We start from the raw sequence: 18704 nt of genomic DNA, 5'->3' as shown, positions 1-18704 counted from the left end.
TCATTACTGTATTGGTCTAGGAGGAATTTTGTGTGGGGAAGGCAGGTGTAAAAAAGCACAATATTACCTTAACTATTTTTAAATGTATAGTTTAGTGGTGTTAAGTATATTTATATTGTGCAAATATACTTATATTGTTATATTTATGCTGTGTAAGTATATTTATATTCTTCAGTGGTGCTAAATATACTTATTGTTATGTTTGTATCTAGAAATTTTTCATCTTGCAAAACTGAAATTCCGTGTCCACTAAACAAGAACCCCTCCTCTCTCTACCCCCACCCTTGGCAACTACCTTTCTACTTTCTGTGATTTTCAATACTCTAGATAATTCATCTGAGTCAAATCATACAGTATTTGGCTTTTTATGCCTGGCTTATTTTGTTTAGCATAATATCCTTGAGGTTCACCCATGCTGTACCATATGACAGACTACTTTTTAAAGGTACATAATATTCCACTGTATGTATAGACCACATTTTCTTTATCCATTCATCTGTCAGTGAACATTTGAATTGCTTCCACCTCTTGACTATTGTGAATCATGCTGCAATAGGCACAGGTGTACAAATAGCTTTTCAGAATCCTGGCAGGAATTTTTTAATGACTAGTGTTTATTATATGTTCTATTTCATAAAGTCTAATATAAATTTTTTATCATAGTAGCTATTTTTCCACACCTAAGCCATCCCCTTTTCAAAACACTAATTATGTTTCAATCTTCAGTTCCCTAATGACCCTACTGTGACCCAGTTTTGAGTATAAGCTTTTCTTAGTTCTTCCTTTGTATGAGCCTTTTTCCTGTTCATTCTGAGCTTTCTGCTTTTTGTCTCGGTGTTCTTAGCTTATTCCCCATACATCCTCTTCCGCTCACCCTTCCCCTACCTTGAACTTTGTTGCTATCTTCGCTCTTTATACAAAAGATAAAAGTAGAAAAGAAGAAATAAACAGATATGCTGGTTTCTGCTCTTACTGATATCACCCACCTGCCTCTCTTTATCTAAATCCCAACCCTGGTTAAATTCAGCTGACCTCCCATTCTAGGCCTGAACCCCACCAGCTAAAATGAGGACCACTGGGTGTAAACACAGAATAGTGTTCATGGGTCTTGCTTTAAACTCATGACCACACACCTTGAGTGGGCTCCTATGCTACCAGCAGTCCTGCCCTATTTCCTTAGTCTGGGGCTTCTCAAAGCATGGGTTCCCAGACTAGCAGCATCAATGTCACTCAGGAACTTGTTAGAAATGCATGGTCTTAACCTCATCCCAGACCTTATGAGTCAGAAACTTGGGGGGATGCAGGCCAGCAACTCTATATGATACTAAAGTTTGAGAACCACTGTCTTAGTTCATTTTCCTATCCTTTGAAAATACTTTTTCACACCTTCTCTCTTCTCACGCTGCCAACAGCCCCCTCTCCTTCCCCACTGTCAACTGCTGATCACTTTTTATTTCAAGTAAATGGAAAATAGAAGTGCTCAGAAGAGAACTTCCTCATCTTCTAACATTCACATCTGCCTGCATCTACAGGTGCCTCCCTCACTGTCACTAGGGCCAACCCCCTTCCCACTTGTACACTACATCCCATCCCTTTTCTGAGGTCATTTTTTTCCTTTTTATAGGATCTTTCCCACCAGCATGTAAATGTCTGTCTTTAAAAAACAAAACAAAATTTCCCTGAAGATGTCGATGTAGTGACCTAATGCATATGTTGTTATGTGAAAACTTTGAGTATGTGTATGCATTGTCTCATGTTCAAAGCAAAACAATGGAAGGATAAACCAAAAACGGATACACATGGTTGCCAATGAGGAGGGAGAGACTGGGCTTGAGGGGAGGGAACAAAAGGTAGGCCTCTCTGAAAGGTATTTGTTTATGGTTGGGCTTCCCTGGTGGCTCAGACAGTAAAGAATCTGCCTGTTATGCAGGAGACCCAGGTTTGATCCCTGGGTCGGGAAGATCCCCTGGAGAAGGAAATGGTAACCCATTCCAGTATTCTTGCCTGGAAAATCCCATGGACAGAGGAGTCTGGCGGGCTACAGTCCATGGATCCCCAAAGAGTCAATTCAGACACAACTGAGCAACTAACACAGTTGCCTTTGAAACTTTATGTACATGTTTTGTATAATTAGAACACCAAATTAAGTCAAAATCTAGTTAAAACAAATTGACTTCACTATGTAACAAATTGAAAGTAAAACCACAAGGAGAATTCTTTTAAGTGACTTTAAAATAGGGTTACAGGTTAAGTATTATACAAGGAATTGCAGGCACCTTTCACTCAGATTCCCCATATGTGAACATTTTGCTGGTGAAATGATGTGGTTTGTTTTAAAAGACTTCAGCAAAAACATAATAACAATGAATGGTTGGAGATAGATAAAGCAATAATGACGGAATGTCAATAATTGTGAAACTGGGTGATTTGTACATGAAGGTTTTGTTAATTTGGTTTCTCCAGTTGTAAATATTAAAAAGTTAAAGAAACCTCCTTGGCTTCACATTCTCTTCTAGCTACATCCCATTTTTCTAATCCTACTACAGTAAAGTTTTGAAAGATATCTGAATTTACTATTTCCACATCATCTCTTCCTATTCTCTCTTGAACATAGTTCAGTGGGGATTTTTGTCTCTGTTATACCACCAAATGGCAACCCACTCCAGTATTCTTGCCTGTAGAACCCCATGGACAGAGGAGCCTGGCAGGCTACAGTCCATGGGGTCACAAAGAGTTGGACACGATGAGCGACTTCACTTTCATACCACCAAAATCCTTCTTATCGAGGTCATCAGTGAATTTCAAGTTGCTAGATATCATGATCAATTCTCACCTTTAATGACTTCTTAGTAGCCTTTCAGGACACCAGTGTCTTCTGATTTTCCCCTTGCTTCACTGTCCAGACATTTTGTTTCCTTTGCTAGATTGTTCTCATCTTCCTTGCCTCAAATACTGGTGTGTACCAGGTCTCAATTCTCTGACCTCATCTTCTCTATTAGTAGTTCACTCCCTAAGTGATTTCATTCATTATCTTGGCTATAAATATTGTGTACATGCTTTTGATCCCAAATTTATATCTCTAGTCCCAGCCTTCCCTCTCCTGTCTTAAATGACCTCACACTCAATTTGTGTGAAACCAAATTCTCGACCCCTCTTTCATATTTCTACTCCTATGTTTCCCAAATTCAGTAAATGACATCCTCATTTTCACTCAGTTGCTCAGGACAAAAACCTAATTACCATACTTGACCTATCACTCTTTCACACCTCATATCCAGCAGCAGTTCTTGTCAAATTTACCTTCATAACATAATCCTGAATGTGACCACTTTTTACCCTCCCAGCCTCTATAACTCTGGTCTAGTCCAAATCACCATCTTCTCTTGCCTGAACACCCACAGAAGCCTCCTACCTGGTCTCCTTTCGTCCATTCTTGCGCCCTTGCCATTTCTTCTCCCCGCAGCAGCTCAAGTGATCCTTTCCAAACCTAAAACTCATCTTCATGCTCTCCTGCTCACAACTTCCCAATGGTTTCCCATCTTGCTCAGCCTAAAACCCAGAGCTCTGTCCTTGACTTCAAAACCCTAGACAATAGGGTCACTGATCATCTAACTCTCATTTCCTACCACTCTTACCTTTGTTCATTCCTCTCCCAACACACCGGCTTCCTCACTCCTCTCCAAACATAGCAACCCCCTTTGTGCCTCTGAGCTTTTCTACATAGTATGCTCCACACCAAGATCTTACCTCCATGTGACTTTCTGCCACTTCATTCTGGTGTGTGTTCACCTATTACTAGAGTCTTCTATTCATTTACGTATGTTGGTTTCTTTGTTTATTCTTTATCTTAAGTTCCAATTTTATGACTTATCTCACTAAAGGGTTTGTTGAGAGTGACTGAATCCACACCCTGTTGGATAAATCTCAGTGTAACATTAACTTAAGCATAAATATAGTCAACAAACTATAAAGTGTATGCCCTGAGATTCAAATTTAAGCTTCTACTACTCCTTCCTAAAAAGGTAATGATGACACTGGCCAGGAGACCCTGTCTGGGTCTAGTCTGTATTTTCTTCTTCTGCATCAGGCCCTTCCTTTTCTAGGCTTGTTCATTTGCCGTGCCCCACACTAGATTTCTTATCATTGATCTCTGTTTGAACCAACTGAAAGTTCGCATTGAGAGAGAGTACTCTGTCAGTTGGTTTCTGTAGAGGTTTGCCTGTCCTTCCATAGACCCTACCAGCTACTTTGTGTCTTCCTGCAGTTGGTTCACCATCCATGTACGCTTGCTTTTTCTCTCCTCTTTCTCTCACTCATACACACATTTATACTCAAGGGCTCATTTTTCTTTGTGCTACACTCTATTGTAAAGGTCTTTAAATACCCTTGGACAAAAAATAGCTTCTAAAAGGATTCTTTTAATCCTTCCCACTTTTGTATATCTATCATCAAACATCACTCTGGTGTACCAGCTCAGAATTTTATTGTATGGGTCTCTTCATGCCCACTATCATGTAGGCTAAACCTGAACTAAAACTGGGTCATTTTATATCTGATCAAGTGTGGGAGAGAATAAAAAATACCTTTATCTTCCAAGCCTGAAGAGGCTTGCCTTTTTCACTAAACCCATATTTTAAGAGCAGGTCATAACATATGTAATGTTAGTCACAGAGAGGAGCATAGTATTTGAGCAGAGACCAAAGTCCCCTACAATTAAATGCCTTCCTGACACCAGCCTCAACCATGTCCCAGAAAAAAGGCATATGCAGGAGGACTAGGTCCTATAAAGAGACTCTCACTGTAACCAAAAATCATATGATTCTTAGACAGCCCTGGTCAAGCAGCTGCTCCTCGGGGCTGGGTGGGGAGGTCTTTACCCTGGACTAGAGGCCAGCCCAGTAGTCTCCTTCCCCCCTTCTCTTTTCTCACTTCCCCTTCCCACAGAAAAGAAGGGCACATCCAGAGAAGAGACCCTAGGAAGGAAGAGCATTGAATTCCCGAGGAGAAGGGCTCAATTAGAGTCATTAAATCTTACTTGGGAGTGGAATGAATAAAGAAAAATAGGATGGTGGGACAGGGGGCAGAAAAAGGGTCATCAACATCCCCTAAGGGCCAAGATACAGTGGCTCTGTAGATAAAGTCAGATTTCAGGAAACTTAGGTGTAAAATATACTTTTCGTTAAACAAATGTAGGCTGTCACTCAGTGAGGGAAAATATTGCATGAAAAGGCAGAAAACACATCTGTCTCTCTGTCTTGAACATCATTCCTCCTGAGTGGTTCCAAGCACCACACCCTAATCTTGGAAGCAAATAATTCCTGAAAAATGTTGGATAAAACAGGTAAGTCTTTGGAGAAATCAGCCAGACATGAGAATAGACAAATAATTCAAGCATCCAAAGTAATTCCAGGAGTTTTTAAAGTATTTTACTATATGGGCTTCCCTGATGGCTCAGTGGTTAAGAATCCGCCTGCCAATGCAGGAGACACAGGTTCGATCCTTGGTCCGGGAAGATCCCCTGGAGAAGGAAATGGCAACCCACTCTAGTATTCTCGCCTGGGAAAACCTATGGACAGAGGAGCCTAACAGGCTACAGTCCATGGGGTCACAAAGAGTCAGACACGACTTAGCGACTGAACAACAACAAATACGGTCATGTTATTTGGCTTTGTGTAAACTGTTCATTGACAATTAATCATTTTCTTTGGTTTGTTTTTCTTTTCAGCCCCACTGTGTTCTCCTTGCCTCAAAGGAAAATTCGGCACCTGTTAAACTTGGGGGCTTTGGGGTAGCTATTCAATTAGGGGAGTCTGGACTTGTAGCTGGAGGTAAGAGTACTTTTTAAAAAATTTTCCTTCAAAACTGCATCACTTTTTAGGCTGATGTAAAGTTTTCAAACTAAATATTAGTCTATCCTCAGTGTTTCAGACCACATTCCACCCCACCCAAAAAAAAGTGCCATTATATATATAGTTTTGAATTTAATAATTCTATAATAATAATTAGAATTTTAGTCTCTTAAGAATAGACTCCATCTTTTTACTCTTTGTATCCTCAACATTTAACAGGGAAGAGACCCAACATACAGAGATTAAAACAGTATTGGAAGAAGGTGATATTTGAGGCAAAGCAACTTTTAAAGTTGAACTGGCCAAATGAAGTCAAATCTAAAGTGTATGGATTCACTTCTTTCAGGTTATATCTGTGGCTGATTTTTAATTTCACACTGCTTTCTTCTTTCCGTTTGTGAAAGAGTCACACTCAGGCCATCAGTCTGTGTGTTTGGGAAGAGCAAGCAGATATGAGCACAGACTGATTTTATTATTAGCCAAAGCAAACATAACTAGAAATTTCCCATGCCAGAATAAAAAAGGAAGAAAAGTTAAAACAAACTTTCTTCACCAATATGCAGAGGTGGATGCTAATTACAGATTCAAGTATTTGGTTTTATTTATTCCTTTCAGTAGATTCCAGCTCAGAGTGCTGCCCTGTTTTTAGTTTTGTTCTTTAGTTTTGCAAATTGCTTAGTTCTCCATTCTACCAACTACTAGTCTTCTAGCCATTGCTTTCTATTTTCCATCTCCAAGTACTGCCAGCCTTCACAAAGAGGAAAAATATCAACAGAACCTTTTAAAACCTGTCATCTTTCAAGAATGCTTATATTAAATTAAAATACCTGACAAATGATAAATATCGAAATAATAATCTTTTACACAGAATATTTCATTTCATTTCATTTCATTTACTGTTACTAAAATATCAAAGCGGTATTAACATAGGCCATCTTCTGAAAACTGAGCTATGAGTCATAGTTGTAGTCTTTAAATCATTATTTACCACATTGCCCTCCAAAATTAAATTGTGTTTAGATTTTCTTCTAATTTTGTGTTTTCTTCTAGTTAATCATTTCCAAGAATATGAGAAATTGCCAAGTTGAGTATTGTTTTGAAAACTGATTATTTTTTCTTCTAATGAACTAGTGAATTCAAAACCTATGAAAAGTTTGAAACTTATCATCTGTGATCAGAAGACTGACCATAGGGTCAGGTAACAACATGCAGTTTAACCATAGAATCACTGAATCAGAATTCGAAGAGGCCTTAAACTTCTCCAGTCTCGTAAACTAATGATTGAATTCTCTCATAAAATTCCCTGCAAAAGACTGAACTCTAGTTTAATTCCTCAAGTGGCAAAGAATTCACTATGTCCCAGGACAGTTCATTCCATTTTTTAAAAGCTCCCTAACTATTGAAACATCCATCCTTGCATTAAACAGAAGTCTATCTTCCTGTAACTTCCACCCAGGAGTCCTACTTCTGGCTTTTGGAGCCACGGTGGGAAATTTTAATCGTTCCACACTATAGTCATTCAGATGCTTAAAAACTGCCATCATATCCACCTTTTTATCCAAGTTAACTCGCCTAGGTTGATTTAGCCATCATTCCTCACATAAACTGCTTCAGTCTCCTGACTGCACCAAGTACGGAGCCAAAACCGAGCACATCTCCAGGCACTTCCAACACGTAGAAACTTGAAGCTATCACTGCTTTTGCTGTGGATCTTACATTCCTATTAGCCTCCCCAAATTGCATGAGCTTTTAGGACAACCCTGTTGTTACACTGGTGGCTCATATTAATCTTGTAATCAACTACAAATCCCAAGTTGTTTCTAAACAAACATTGCTGTTTAACTCTCTCACATCCACTATTTGTACAGATCACCCCCGTGTTAAGGCTACACAATTAAATAACAAATTCTGATGATTATATCATCAAGGTTGATGGGATGATATGATATAAAATGAATTCCTTTTATATGCTGTTATATATATATTGGCCATTTAGAGTGACTTTGTTTCTCTTGATCTCAATTTGCATCCTGTTAGCATTAAAGACGGTATGGACTTCATTTTACTATGTACCTTGACTGAAGGGGAAAAACAGATTCATGACTTATCCAGACGTTTTTTACATGTTAGTCTATTTTACTAAAGTCCATGAATCTTTCCCATCAAGTTTGTATTTTTAAAGCTGATTTTTAACCCACAGTGTTTCAGTTGTGCAAAAGTTATTTTTCTCAGTCCTTATAGAGTCAAAATACTTTGTGGTGGTCAAAATACTGCCATTTCTTAAACATACCTTTGCTTGCATTATTACTTCAAGTATTACAATGTCTTTAAAATGCAATCTACATATGTAGATGAAGGATAAATGATTTCTCTTATAAAAAGTTTTCATGTTGTTTAAGATACTTCTGAAAATGTATCAGCTCATTTGCTAATATCTAAAAGAAAGCTATTTCCCTGTTAGATTGGAATCTTTGATCACTGAGTCCTCCAAATCAAAAGTAATTCTGTCCATTATATGTCCTATGTAATAAAAAGCCATTTACATATATTTACATGTTCCCTATCAGAAACTCAGCTGTTTGGAAACTCACTTATCCAGAATATAACTAGGAACCTAGAAAATAAATGTAATAGCAGCAAGACATTTTCTGCCCTTGGTACCTGTTCACGGTTCTCTCGAGTGAACATGTGAAGACACACTCTGAGGCTGACATGCTCCCATTTTTCAGAAAGTTTTGCAGATTGGCGTTCCATCATAGCTTACACCTGTCTTCCCCTCTGGTTAGAATGCCTTTTGTCATTCTGTGTATCTAGTTAACAAAGTATTCTTAGAAGCAGGCTGATTGTCACCATCCCAAGTTAGGTAACCCTGTTCGTTCTCTCCCATATTCCCACAGCTGTCTGGCCTACATGCCTTCATATAGCATTTCACACAGGGATTTGTAATTATATCAAAGGCTGAGCCTTGTGAGGGCAAAGGGGGACCATGGCTTATCCCTTGTATGTCCCCAGTGGTCCTGCGTCTAGGACCCAGCAGGCACTTGGGAAATTTTTACTAAGTGAAAGAATCTGGTTTCTAATGAGTTTACAGTTTATAGCAAATTTTATGCAACAAAGGAGGAGAAGACAAGGCCAGAGTAAGCATGGTGAAAGAAAAGAAATGAAAGCCTGACCAAAACAAAAATATGTTGAGCAGATACCAAAAGTTGGAAAGCACAGCAACCCTTTATACTGAAAAAGATCAACCTTTATTCTCCGGGGTATGCAGTGCATTTTTGGTTCCATACCAGATTTCTTTCATTGGTATCACGGTAATAATTCTGAGTCATCAAGAAAAGGCTGAATTATGTGCAGCATCATATATAAAAGAAGTCAGGAAATTATAGAAAGAGAGCCATCCAAAATTCTTAAAGTAAAAAGGGGTGGGTGTGTAAAGATTCAGGTCCTAAAGTATAATGAATATGTACCTATTCAGAACAGTTCCCCCTTCCCTGAGGTTCTGGGTAATAAGGGTTTATTATATTATCAAAAAAACTAACATTTAAATTTTTAACTGCACATCTGAAGTGTCTCATGCACAGTGACATTTAATTTGGTTTGGTAATTTGGCTTCCCGTTCTTAGAGTTCTGTGGTCAGCATCATAAAAATCAAGTGACCACAAAGAAGGAAAAGTCAGGTGATCACAAACCAGGAAATTGGGGAGGTCAGTATATGTTAAAGGGTAACTACAGTCCTTTCACATTCTACCAATCTGCATGAAATAAAGTTTTAAAAATCCACTCCTATAAATTCTTTCACTTCCCTGGTGGCCCAGGTGGTAAAGAATCCACCTGCAATGCAGGAAACCCAGGTTCAATCCCTGGGTCAGGAAGATCCCTAGGAGAAGGGAACGGCAACCCACGCCAGTATTCTTGACTGGAGAACTCCATTGACAGTGGAGCCTGGCGGGCTAACAGTCCATGGGGTCGCAAAGAGTCAGACATGACTGAGTGACTAACACATGATGGTCTTTCCCCTTTTCATTTATGAGCAAATTCCTTAACCAAAAGACATGTATCTTCCTCGAGGATGAACACTGATTCTCCAATACCATGGTAGTCTTCAATCTAGATAAATGGAGAGAACCTCCCCCTGGTTGGCCAGCACTGGCCATGGGGGCTCTTGACTAGTCCCAGATTGAAACCTACATTTTGAGTTGCTTGGCCCTGTCTTGTAGTAAGAGGCAAGTTGCGTTTCCAAGCAGTATCCCAACCACCAGCAGGTACCTGGCTGGTGCCCTGGTATGAGTACTCTGATCTCTTATCCTGCTGCTCCCTACTTTTACCAGCTCCTGCCCATCAGACCAAGGCGCATTTCTCCAAGGGCACTGCCCTGTCCCAGCTGTTAATGAAGTAGGAGGCTTAGTTCTCATCATTTCACGCTTCTTTGTGTTACTTGAGGAAACTAAATGGGGCAACATGAAAATAAAAATCTTTCCTTCTAACTGGTACAGAGTCTCCTCTGATCTACCATACATTTTAAATAAAAATATTTTCACTCTCTGAACCCTGAACATAATCTCCTCTGTTATGGGGGAAGAAGGGGATCCACAATTTTCAGCAAAGGAACATTCCCAGTACACAAGCTCAGAGCTGTTCCCAACCATTTCCATCCTAATCAGGTTTGGCAATCACCAACAAGACTTTATGATACAGGCTTTCTCTCTAGCTGGATTAGAAGATCTCTGAGGTCTTTTTCTAAACTCTGAACACCATTCTGAGCTCTCCATAAAGTTTTGTGCAGTCTTTGAAATAAAAATTATCTTGGACTCAGGATGACGAGGTGGGGGGTTGTGGGGAAGGGAAGAGAGGAGGGCACTGGGCCCGCCTAGAGCTAGAAGAGCTGTCAAATCCGGCAGGCAGTCCCCTCCCACGGGAATTTCCCTAGGATACAAATCTTTTGTTCTACAGAAGAAAAGGGGGTGCTGCGTCAAAGATGGCTACTGGTGTGCAAACAACTGCTTTCAGATTCCTTCCTGAAACCTAATTTTGATAGGAAAAAAGAAAAACACTTTAAAGAAGATAGAAATCAAAGAGAATCGAATGGGAAGAGCCTCATGATTTTGTTTTGGTTTATGTCATATATTTGTTCTCATTCTCTTCCAATATTAATATTTGAAGGAAGCTAAAATCCTATTATAACAAAATATCATTAACCACTGTTAATTGCTGCAATTAATTCCTAAAATCTACTGAACAGGATTTCGGATTCAGAGTCATATTCCAAGCAGAAGTTCTCAGCATTAGGTTTAATTTGAGAATCTCTGTTTGGCAGTCAAAAGTAATCTTTTTCTCCACAGATATTTTCTCACTTGTTCCCCCCTCTCCCTGCCACTGTCTCTGCTCTGTATTTTTAGTAATTTTTTTCAAACATGTGAAAACTATAAAATTTCAACAACTTCTTCATGATGCAAGAAATAGGTAAATATTTACCATGCACCCTGCAGAATTCAATAGGAAGTAGCAGTGTTAGAAGACAGAGTACCTCTCTCTCCTGGGCTCAGTATTTTCAAGAGGTGATTAGATAAATAATTTTTTTCTTTCTGCCTTTTTTTTCCTTGATTTTATAGAGGAGGGAAGAGGTGGTAATATTTACATTGTTAAACTTGTCATTCACACTGTTATTTTCAGTTTTCAAATGGTGGGAAACCCATTTTATGTAAACATTTTTTCCTTGATGTTGTCATTTTAAATATAGGGCGCGTTGGAACACCTCATTTTATGGCCCCAGAAGTGGTCAAGAGAGAGCCTTATGGAAAACCTGTAGATGTCTGGGGTTGTGGCGTGATCCTTTTTATCCTGCTAAGCGGTTGTTTGCCTTTTTATGGAACCAAGGAAAGATTGTTTGAAGGCATTATTAAAGGAAAATATAAGGTAATATATTATGAACGTTTTATTTTTCCATTGAGATTAAATTATTCCGAAAAAAATGTTTTAAGTTATTGTCTCTCTTTGGATTGTTTATTGATGGTCAACATAGTTACCCTAGTCAGAGAAAAGTTTTTTGCTTGCATCTTTGATCCACTAGCCTTGTTAGGCAACAAAGCTCTCAAGTAAATTTCAGAGTCGATCGCAGCCAAATTATCATCCAGATGACTGGCTTTAAAAAAAACCATTGCCTCACTCCTCCCTTCTCATTCCCTCTGTGCTGCCTCTAGTCTATCCCATGTATTTGGATTCCAACTCTGTGTTTAGTCCAGAAAACAGGAACCCGACTTGTCTTTGATACAGTATAAAGACCAGAGACCCGATGGGTGTTCCCCTTTTCCTCCACGTTCTGGGCCCTCAGAGTCACAAAGCCACACTACAAGTCAAAATCTTTGACCACAAGTACATTCTAGTGAAACTGCCTGTTTAGCTAACTCAAACTCATAGTATTTTGTTTGTGCCCCACTTATTTCAAATAAAATTCTAGTTCAGGGAAAGAATTTGGAATACTCCTTTTAATTTACCGTGAGAGAATGTGAGATTTTATTTTACCCTGGGTAAGGTGTCTGTGACAGACCTGAGCCCAGATTTTAAAATGTCCATTAGCTGTCTGGTGATCAAACCCATTTATTCAGGCTGAGCTGGAGCATAAACTTCTTTGGCCCTTCTTTGTGTAATTTGAGAAAAGGGCTTTATTTTTATTACTTCATTTCTAAAGTAAAATGGAAATTTCATCCAGGTAATTTTAGTAATTCTTTATCTTACTTTTAGATTTAGTGTCTATTAACCTTTATTTGTTTTTGCTCTAGCATGCATGTTACTTTATTGCATTTTATGTAGTTAGCCAGCACAGCTGAAAAATTTGCCATTTACTACCTTCCAGGATAAACTGAAATGCCAGTATCACAACTGCATTTCATAATGTGATTTAGAGCCATTTTGGTGTAATTTAAATATTTATATTCATCTTTGGCTACTGTGAATTGCAAACTACATGTACTGTTCCCAGACTTCTGATTAGTACATTATTACTTTCATTACTAAATAATTTAAGAAGCCATTACTGACATCATGAGTGGCTATACCAAAAAGACCTAGAAGGTTCTTGGAAATAAGCTTAGGGTTGGTTTCACTACCCTAGCTTATACACTTTATTGCCCTGTGCCACCTTGTATGGCTGATGGAATACGATGCTCTGTATAGGAAGCACAGAAGAGTATGTGTCTGGATATCAAATCAGGGCAGTTTATTTTGAGGAAGCTCTCCTTCCTCCCGTTATTATTAACACATGCACTTTCTATTCAACAAAATCACTGTTTTCGTTTTCAGCCATGCCTGGCAACGTAAAAACCAAACACACAGGTTTATATTCATATAACACTACACTCCAAAACTGTGAAGCCCCTAAAGTTGTTTTTTTTTTTTTTCCTCTGTTCCTCAGTAATGTTAGAATTTTATATGGGACTTGACAAAACTTAAGGGAAAAAAAGAAATCAAGGTAAAGTAATTTCAGAGTTGTGGCCTTATTCTATAAACCGCAACTGAAGCTTATGGAAGTGAGTCAGTGAGAATGGTTTGTACTATTTTTCCTTGTGTACCATCGGCTTATATATAAAGGTACACAGATTTGTCTTTATTTAGATGAAGATCTATGGGAAAACTCTGTTAACAGAGAAAGACATTTTATGTATAGGTTCTTCTGCTTCTTAGAGTCAGTTGACCATTGGGGAATAAAAATCCTTTCAAGGTCTCAGGAAACTGCTTGTAAGTAATCATCTCCCTTCAATCCCTGGAAATTGTGAGTGGCTATCAGGAATGCACAGTTATGGCTTTCTCATTGAATTTTGCCAAGTGAAATCACAGATACTAACATGTGAAAATAAACACAGTAATCTATCAGTGTAATAATACTAGCAATGATAGCTAATTCATACACAGTGCTTACTATGTTCCAGGAACTGTTCTAAGCACTTTACTTATATTAACTCTTCATCCTCACAGCAACTTATGACGTAGGTACCATATAATAAAATCTCCCACCTGCCTTCTTGAGCTATAAGCATTTGCTAATAATAGAATTCTTCCTTTGTGTTTGTTCAGTTGCTAACTTCCTGGTTTCCAAGGCAATGTGCTTCATTCCAACAGCTTCTTGGTATTTGATCTTGTCTATTTTTAAAGCATTGAATAGTTATCTTTGTTTCTTTGTTTAGAAAAAAATTTGGGCTAGTAAAATACGTCCAAAAGTTTGACTGTTTTAAAATTTCCTATTCTTAGTATTCTAGTATAATATAGTCAGATGGACAGTGACAGCTATACTATAATTTCTGGACCTGGGGGTTTAAAGTTAATAACATATTTACTCTTACTTGGCTAACCTCACCTCTCGCTTATACTCATGGCTTTCCTTACAAAGGCCCCAGGTTTTCAGTAGCTTAGCTTAAAGTACAGATCCATCTTTATTATCAGTGATGACTCTATTGGGCCTTTAAAAAAAATACTATGATTGTGTCAGCATTCATTTTTAAATTTTTGTTACTGAAAATTTCTAACAAAATAGGAGAGATAATAGTATAATGAACCCACAGCTTTAATATTTATCAACATCCAGCCAATCTTGTTTTATCTATATTCTACATGCTACTAGATTATTTTGGAGCAGATCTCAAAAGTATTTTACCACCGTGGTGGTTCTTAACAACAACAAAAATTAAAAATTCTTGATCTCTATAAGTATTTTCAAGAAAATTTTGATGACACATTTTAAATGTAATATATTTAAAATGTCATAGTTTATAAACTACTACTGGTCGTAAATAATTTTAACTTTTTTTTTTTTACTTTATTTTACTTTACAATACTGTATTGGTTTTGCCATACATTGACATGAATCTGCCACGGGTGTACATGAGTTCCCAATCCTGAACCCCCCTCCCACCTCCCATCCCATATCATCTCTCTGGATCATCCCCATGCACCAGCCCCAAGCATCCTGTATCCTGCATCGAACATAGACTGGCGATTCGTTTCTTACATGATACACACCGAGGAAACCAGAATTGAAAGAGACACATGGTACCCCAATGTTCATTGCAGCACTATCTATAATAGCCAGGACATGGAAACAACCTAGATGTCCATCAGCAGATGAATGGATAATTTTAACTTTTTATTCTCGTTTACTAGCTTACTTGATCTTTTAAGGTTGATAGGAGAGAATACTTTAGCTAAAATATATGCTAACATTTAATTTCAATTAATTTTTTATAAAGGACAAAAATATATTTCCCCAAGTCTATAAAAGATACAGTGTCACCTTATATCATTTGTTTCTGGATATCCAATTAGTGTCTACACAGCAGGAGTTCTCAGCTGCCTCGCTTTCATATTCAAATAATTAAGACTGCTTTATAGCCCTGTTTTGTTATCCCTTATATATTCAAGGGCTTCCCTGATGGCTCAGATGGTAAAGATATACTCAGCTGCCTAAATTAATATCAGCTACTCTTTTCTGCCAAAGAGAAAACCCTGGATTGGGCTCCCTTATGAAAAGGACCAGGGAGTATACCTCTCAACCTCTTCTCACTTCAGAAATCTTATGACCACTTTCAGATGGTTTCTCAACACCTTTCCTGAGGACAGGTCATTCAGACATGAAAGAGAACATCATCTCCAAGATGGAGAAGAGGAAGCAAGGCTGTCTAAGCCCCATCCAATTACTCGCCTCCCTATTTCAAACCTGTCAACCGATCACAGTTTCAGTAGGATGACAGTATTTCAACAGTCTCACGGCATTCGCTTTTAATTAAGGGATCTGACAAGGGAAGTGATTACCGCTTAGAATTATGCCTGTTAGACAAAGAAGATGGAACATTTTCCACTCTCTGTCTACTACAACAAAGCCTCACATTAGCCAGAGCAAAATGTCTGATGCTAAACCTTGGCCAGATTATAATGATTCGTGTGTACTACAATGCAAGCGGTGATTTTATTTGGCTTTAAAGTGTTACGGACTTTATTCTGCATCTTTCTCCCATAGAAAATGACATGGGTCTCTGCCAGTTAAAGCCATGGCATTGTTTACAGCTCCTGGCAAGAGACAGCTCCTACGTGCTCACTCAGTCAGTTTCCTGATATTAAATAGGGAGTGAGACCCTGCTCCATCTCTTCCCTCCTGTCCCCACTTGCCTTCCCAACTCCAAGCCCCAAGCATTCCTTTCCATTTCTTCCTGGTTCCTGGTCTCAGACATACCCCTTTTCCCAGGAGTCTTCCAACTCTTTTCCTCAGAGATCCACAGCCTTGCTCATGAGTCCTGTGTCTTAGGAACAACTCATAATTTATTTTTTTGTTTGGCTTTAGGCGACTTACCTTGTAGCTTAGTTGTCTCATCTCTAAAAGAGGGGAAAAATTCACTTCACTAAGAATAACATACAAGTAAATTGGGTTTTTTGTAAGGCCTATAGTAATATATTTTTTCCTAAATGCTGAAAATGACATACAGTGACCAAAGTATCCTATTAATAAAAGCTACTTTATGTGGCTTCACAGTTACTGATAATTCCCAGTTTTAAAAACAAAATATTAAAAACACTTCTTTAAAGATTTTAAATTTTATTTTAGTCCTTTCTAGGTCAAAGTATTCTCATCTGCTTAGAGTCTAGATGCTAGACTTTTTATTTTACCTGAGATAGAACCTGGAATCGTGAACATTCTGTTCTTCAATTATTTAAAATGTTATTATATATCTAACCAGAATATGTATAAAGAATATTTACTGATGCAAATTCTCATGTGTTGAACAATAGGAAATGTATGACCTCAGTCCTCTTCTTCCTTAGAAAGCAAGTCTTTAGAATCCGATTTCTCTACTTTGCTACCTGAATCTTATTCGCATTGAAACGGTGTAGGGATATTAACAGTGAGCATTAACATCTCACTGAACCTAACTGTGTAATTTTCCTTTCCCCTCTTCAGATGAATCCAAGGCAGTGGAGCCATATCTCTGAAAGTGCCAAAGACCTCGTACGCCGAATGCTGATGCTGGATCCCGCCGAGAGGATCACTGTTTATGAAGCACTGAATCACCCATGGCTTAAGGTGTGTGAGCTCATAGGTGGCACTTTGTTTGGACAGTTCCAGTGACAAGAATGCATTACTCTGTAAGGTGCCCCTTTCCACCCTTTTTTTTTTCCTGAGCATTTTTTCATTAGTTTTGTTCACCTTATTTACTGTTTCTATGCACTCTCTGTAAACATCTAAGAGGATGTTTCATTTTAGTGACATTCAGCTTCATCACAAGAGGGTAAGAAAGAGAATTAAGGCAAAATCCATCCCAGAGGAAGGCTTGTTTGTTCTCTACCAACACATCTTCCAAGGATGCACAACATGAACAACAGAAGGAGCACTTAGTGTGTGATATTTAAAAAGCAATTATCATTGCTTTGGTTGTGACTGTATACTTTATAGCATTATTTTTTAAGATTTATTTTCTTAAGAAAAAGATTTTTTTTTAATTTTATTTATTTATTTATGGCTGTGCTGGGTGCTTCCCTGGTGGCTCTGATGGTAAAGCATCTTCCTGCAATGCAGGAGACCTGAGTTCTATCCCTGGGTTGGGAAGATCCCCTGGAGAATGAAATGACAACCACTCCAGTACTCTTGCCTGGAAAATCCCATGGATGGAGGAGCCTGGTAGGCTACAGTCCATGGGCTCGCAAAGAGTCAGACATGACTGAGCGACTTCACTTTCACTTTCACTTGGGTCTCCACTGCTACATGCTGGCTTTCTCTAGTTGCAGCAAGAGGGGACTACTCTCTAGTGTGGGGTGCAGGCTTCTTGTCACAGGGACTTCTTATGTTGTGGAGCAGGAGCTCCAGGGTATGTGGGCTTCAGTAGTTGTGGCTCCTAGGCTCTAGAAAAAGCAGATTTTAAAAGTTCTTTTTATATCCCATCCTGCCAATGAAGTATCACTATTAAAGAAAATTATAACTTGGGGCTTCAGTGAGATAGTACTATTTGATGAAGACATTACAGTGTTCAACAGTTCCAGGAAATTCTCACTTTACAGGTGAGAAAGCTAAGCCTCAGGTTAAGAATCTTGCCCCAAGTCACAAAAATTGTTGAAGCTGGAACCAGGATTCAGCCTACCACACCCCTTTCCCTTGTACTCAAGATCCTATCCTGTTCACTTACTCAAGGTCAGCGCTCCCACTTGTGAGCCCTTCCCTGCATCAGCACCTTCCAATCTCTGTGGGATCTCACAAGCTACCACTTATTTTTATTACACACACACATGTTCTCCTAACCCTACAACCCGCTCCAGCCTCTGCCCCTATTCTCTAGTCCCCTTGACAGCGAAACTCCTAGAAAGTGTTATTTCTACTCACTTTCCTCAGTTTCTCCCATCTCTTTCTCTTGAACCCACCCTAGTCAGGGTTGCAATCCTACCAACTCCACTAAAATAGCTCTTGTCAAGTCGTCAAGTCACCAGTGACCTTCACGTTGCTGAGTCTAGTGGTCAGAGCTCATGATTCTCCCTCTTGGCATATCAGCATTTGGACATCCATACTTCTGGAACTCTGTCCTCCCTTGGCTTCAGGGCACCTCTCTCCCTGGTTTCCCTTTTACCTCTGTGGCAGCCCCTTCCAGATCCTGCCGATTCTTCCTCACCTCCCTGCACCATGTCTTCACAATGGAGTGCTACAGCCCATTGCTCTTCATCTTCCTGTCTACACTCAGACCCTTGGAAAGTGAGAGTGAAAGTTGTTCAGTCATGTCTGACTCTTTGTGACCCCATGGACTATACAATCCATGGAATCCTCCAGGCCAGAATACTGGAGTGGGCAGCCTTTCCCTTCTCCAGGGGATCTTCCCAACCCAGGGATCAAAC

At 38.9% G+C, this 18704-nt stretch overlaps 1 protein-coding gene across 23 annotated transcripts in view; it reads left to right on the top strand.

The window, feature by feature from the left end:
* CASK (calcium/calmodulin dependent serine protein kinase) overlaps positions 1-18704 on the top strand; it is a 379740-nt gene that overhangs the window by 239495 nt on the left and 121541 nt on the right. For all 23 annotated transcript variants that reach the window (XM_042242034.1, XM_060407439.1, XM_027963055.2 and 20 more), the window contains exons 6-8: positions 5726-5828; positions 11587-11762; positions 16789-16911. In XM_042242034.1, the coding sequence (XP_042097968.1) occupies positions 5726-5828; positions 11587-11762; positions 16789-16911 (402 nt within the window). The remainder of the gene's footprint in view (positions 1-5725; positions 5829-11586; positions 11763-16788; positions 16912-18704) is intronic.

The sequence above is a fragment of the Ovis aries genome, chromosome X (assembly GCF_016772045.2).
Source record: "Ovis aries strain OAR_USU_Benz2616 breed Rambouillet chromosome X, ARS-UI_Ramb_v3.0, whole genome shotgun sequence".
In the NCBI taxonomy this organism is placed as follows: domain Eukaryota; kingdom Metazoa; phylum Chordata; class Mammalia; order Artiodactyla; family Bovidae; genus Ovis; species Ovis aries.
Note: the sequence above shows the minus strand (reverse complement) of the source record. Positions and strands in the feature narration are given on the sequence as shown.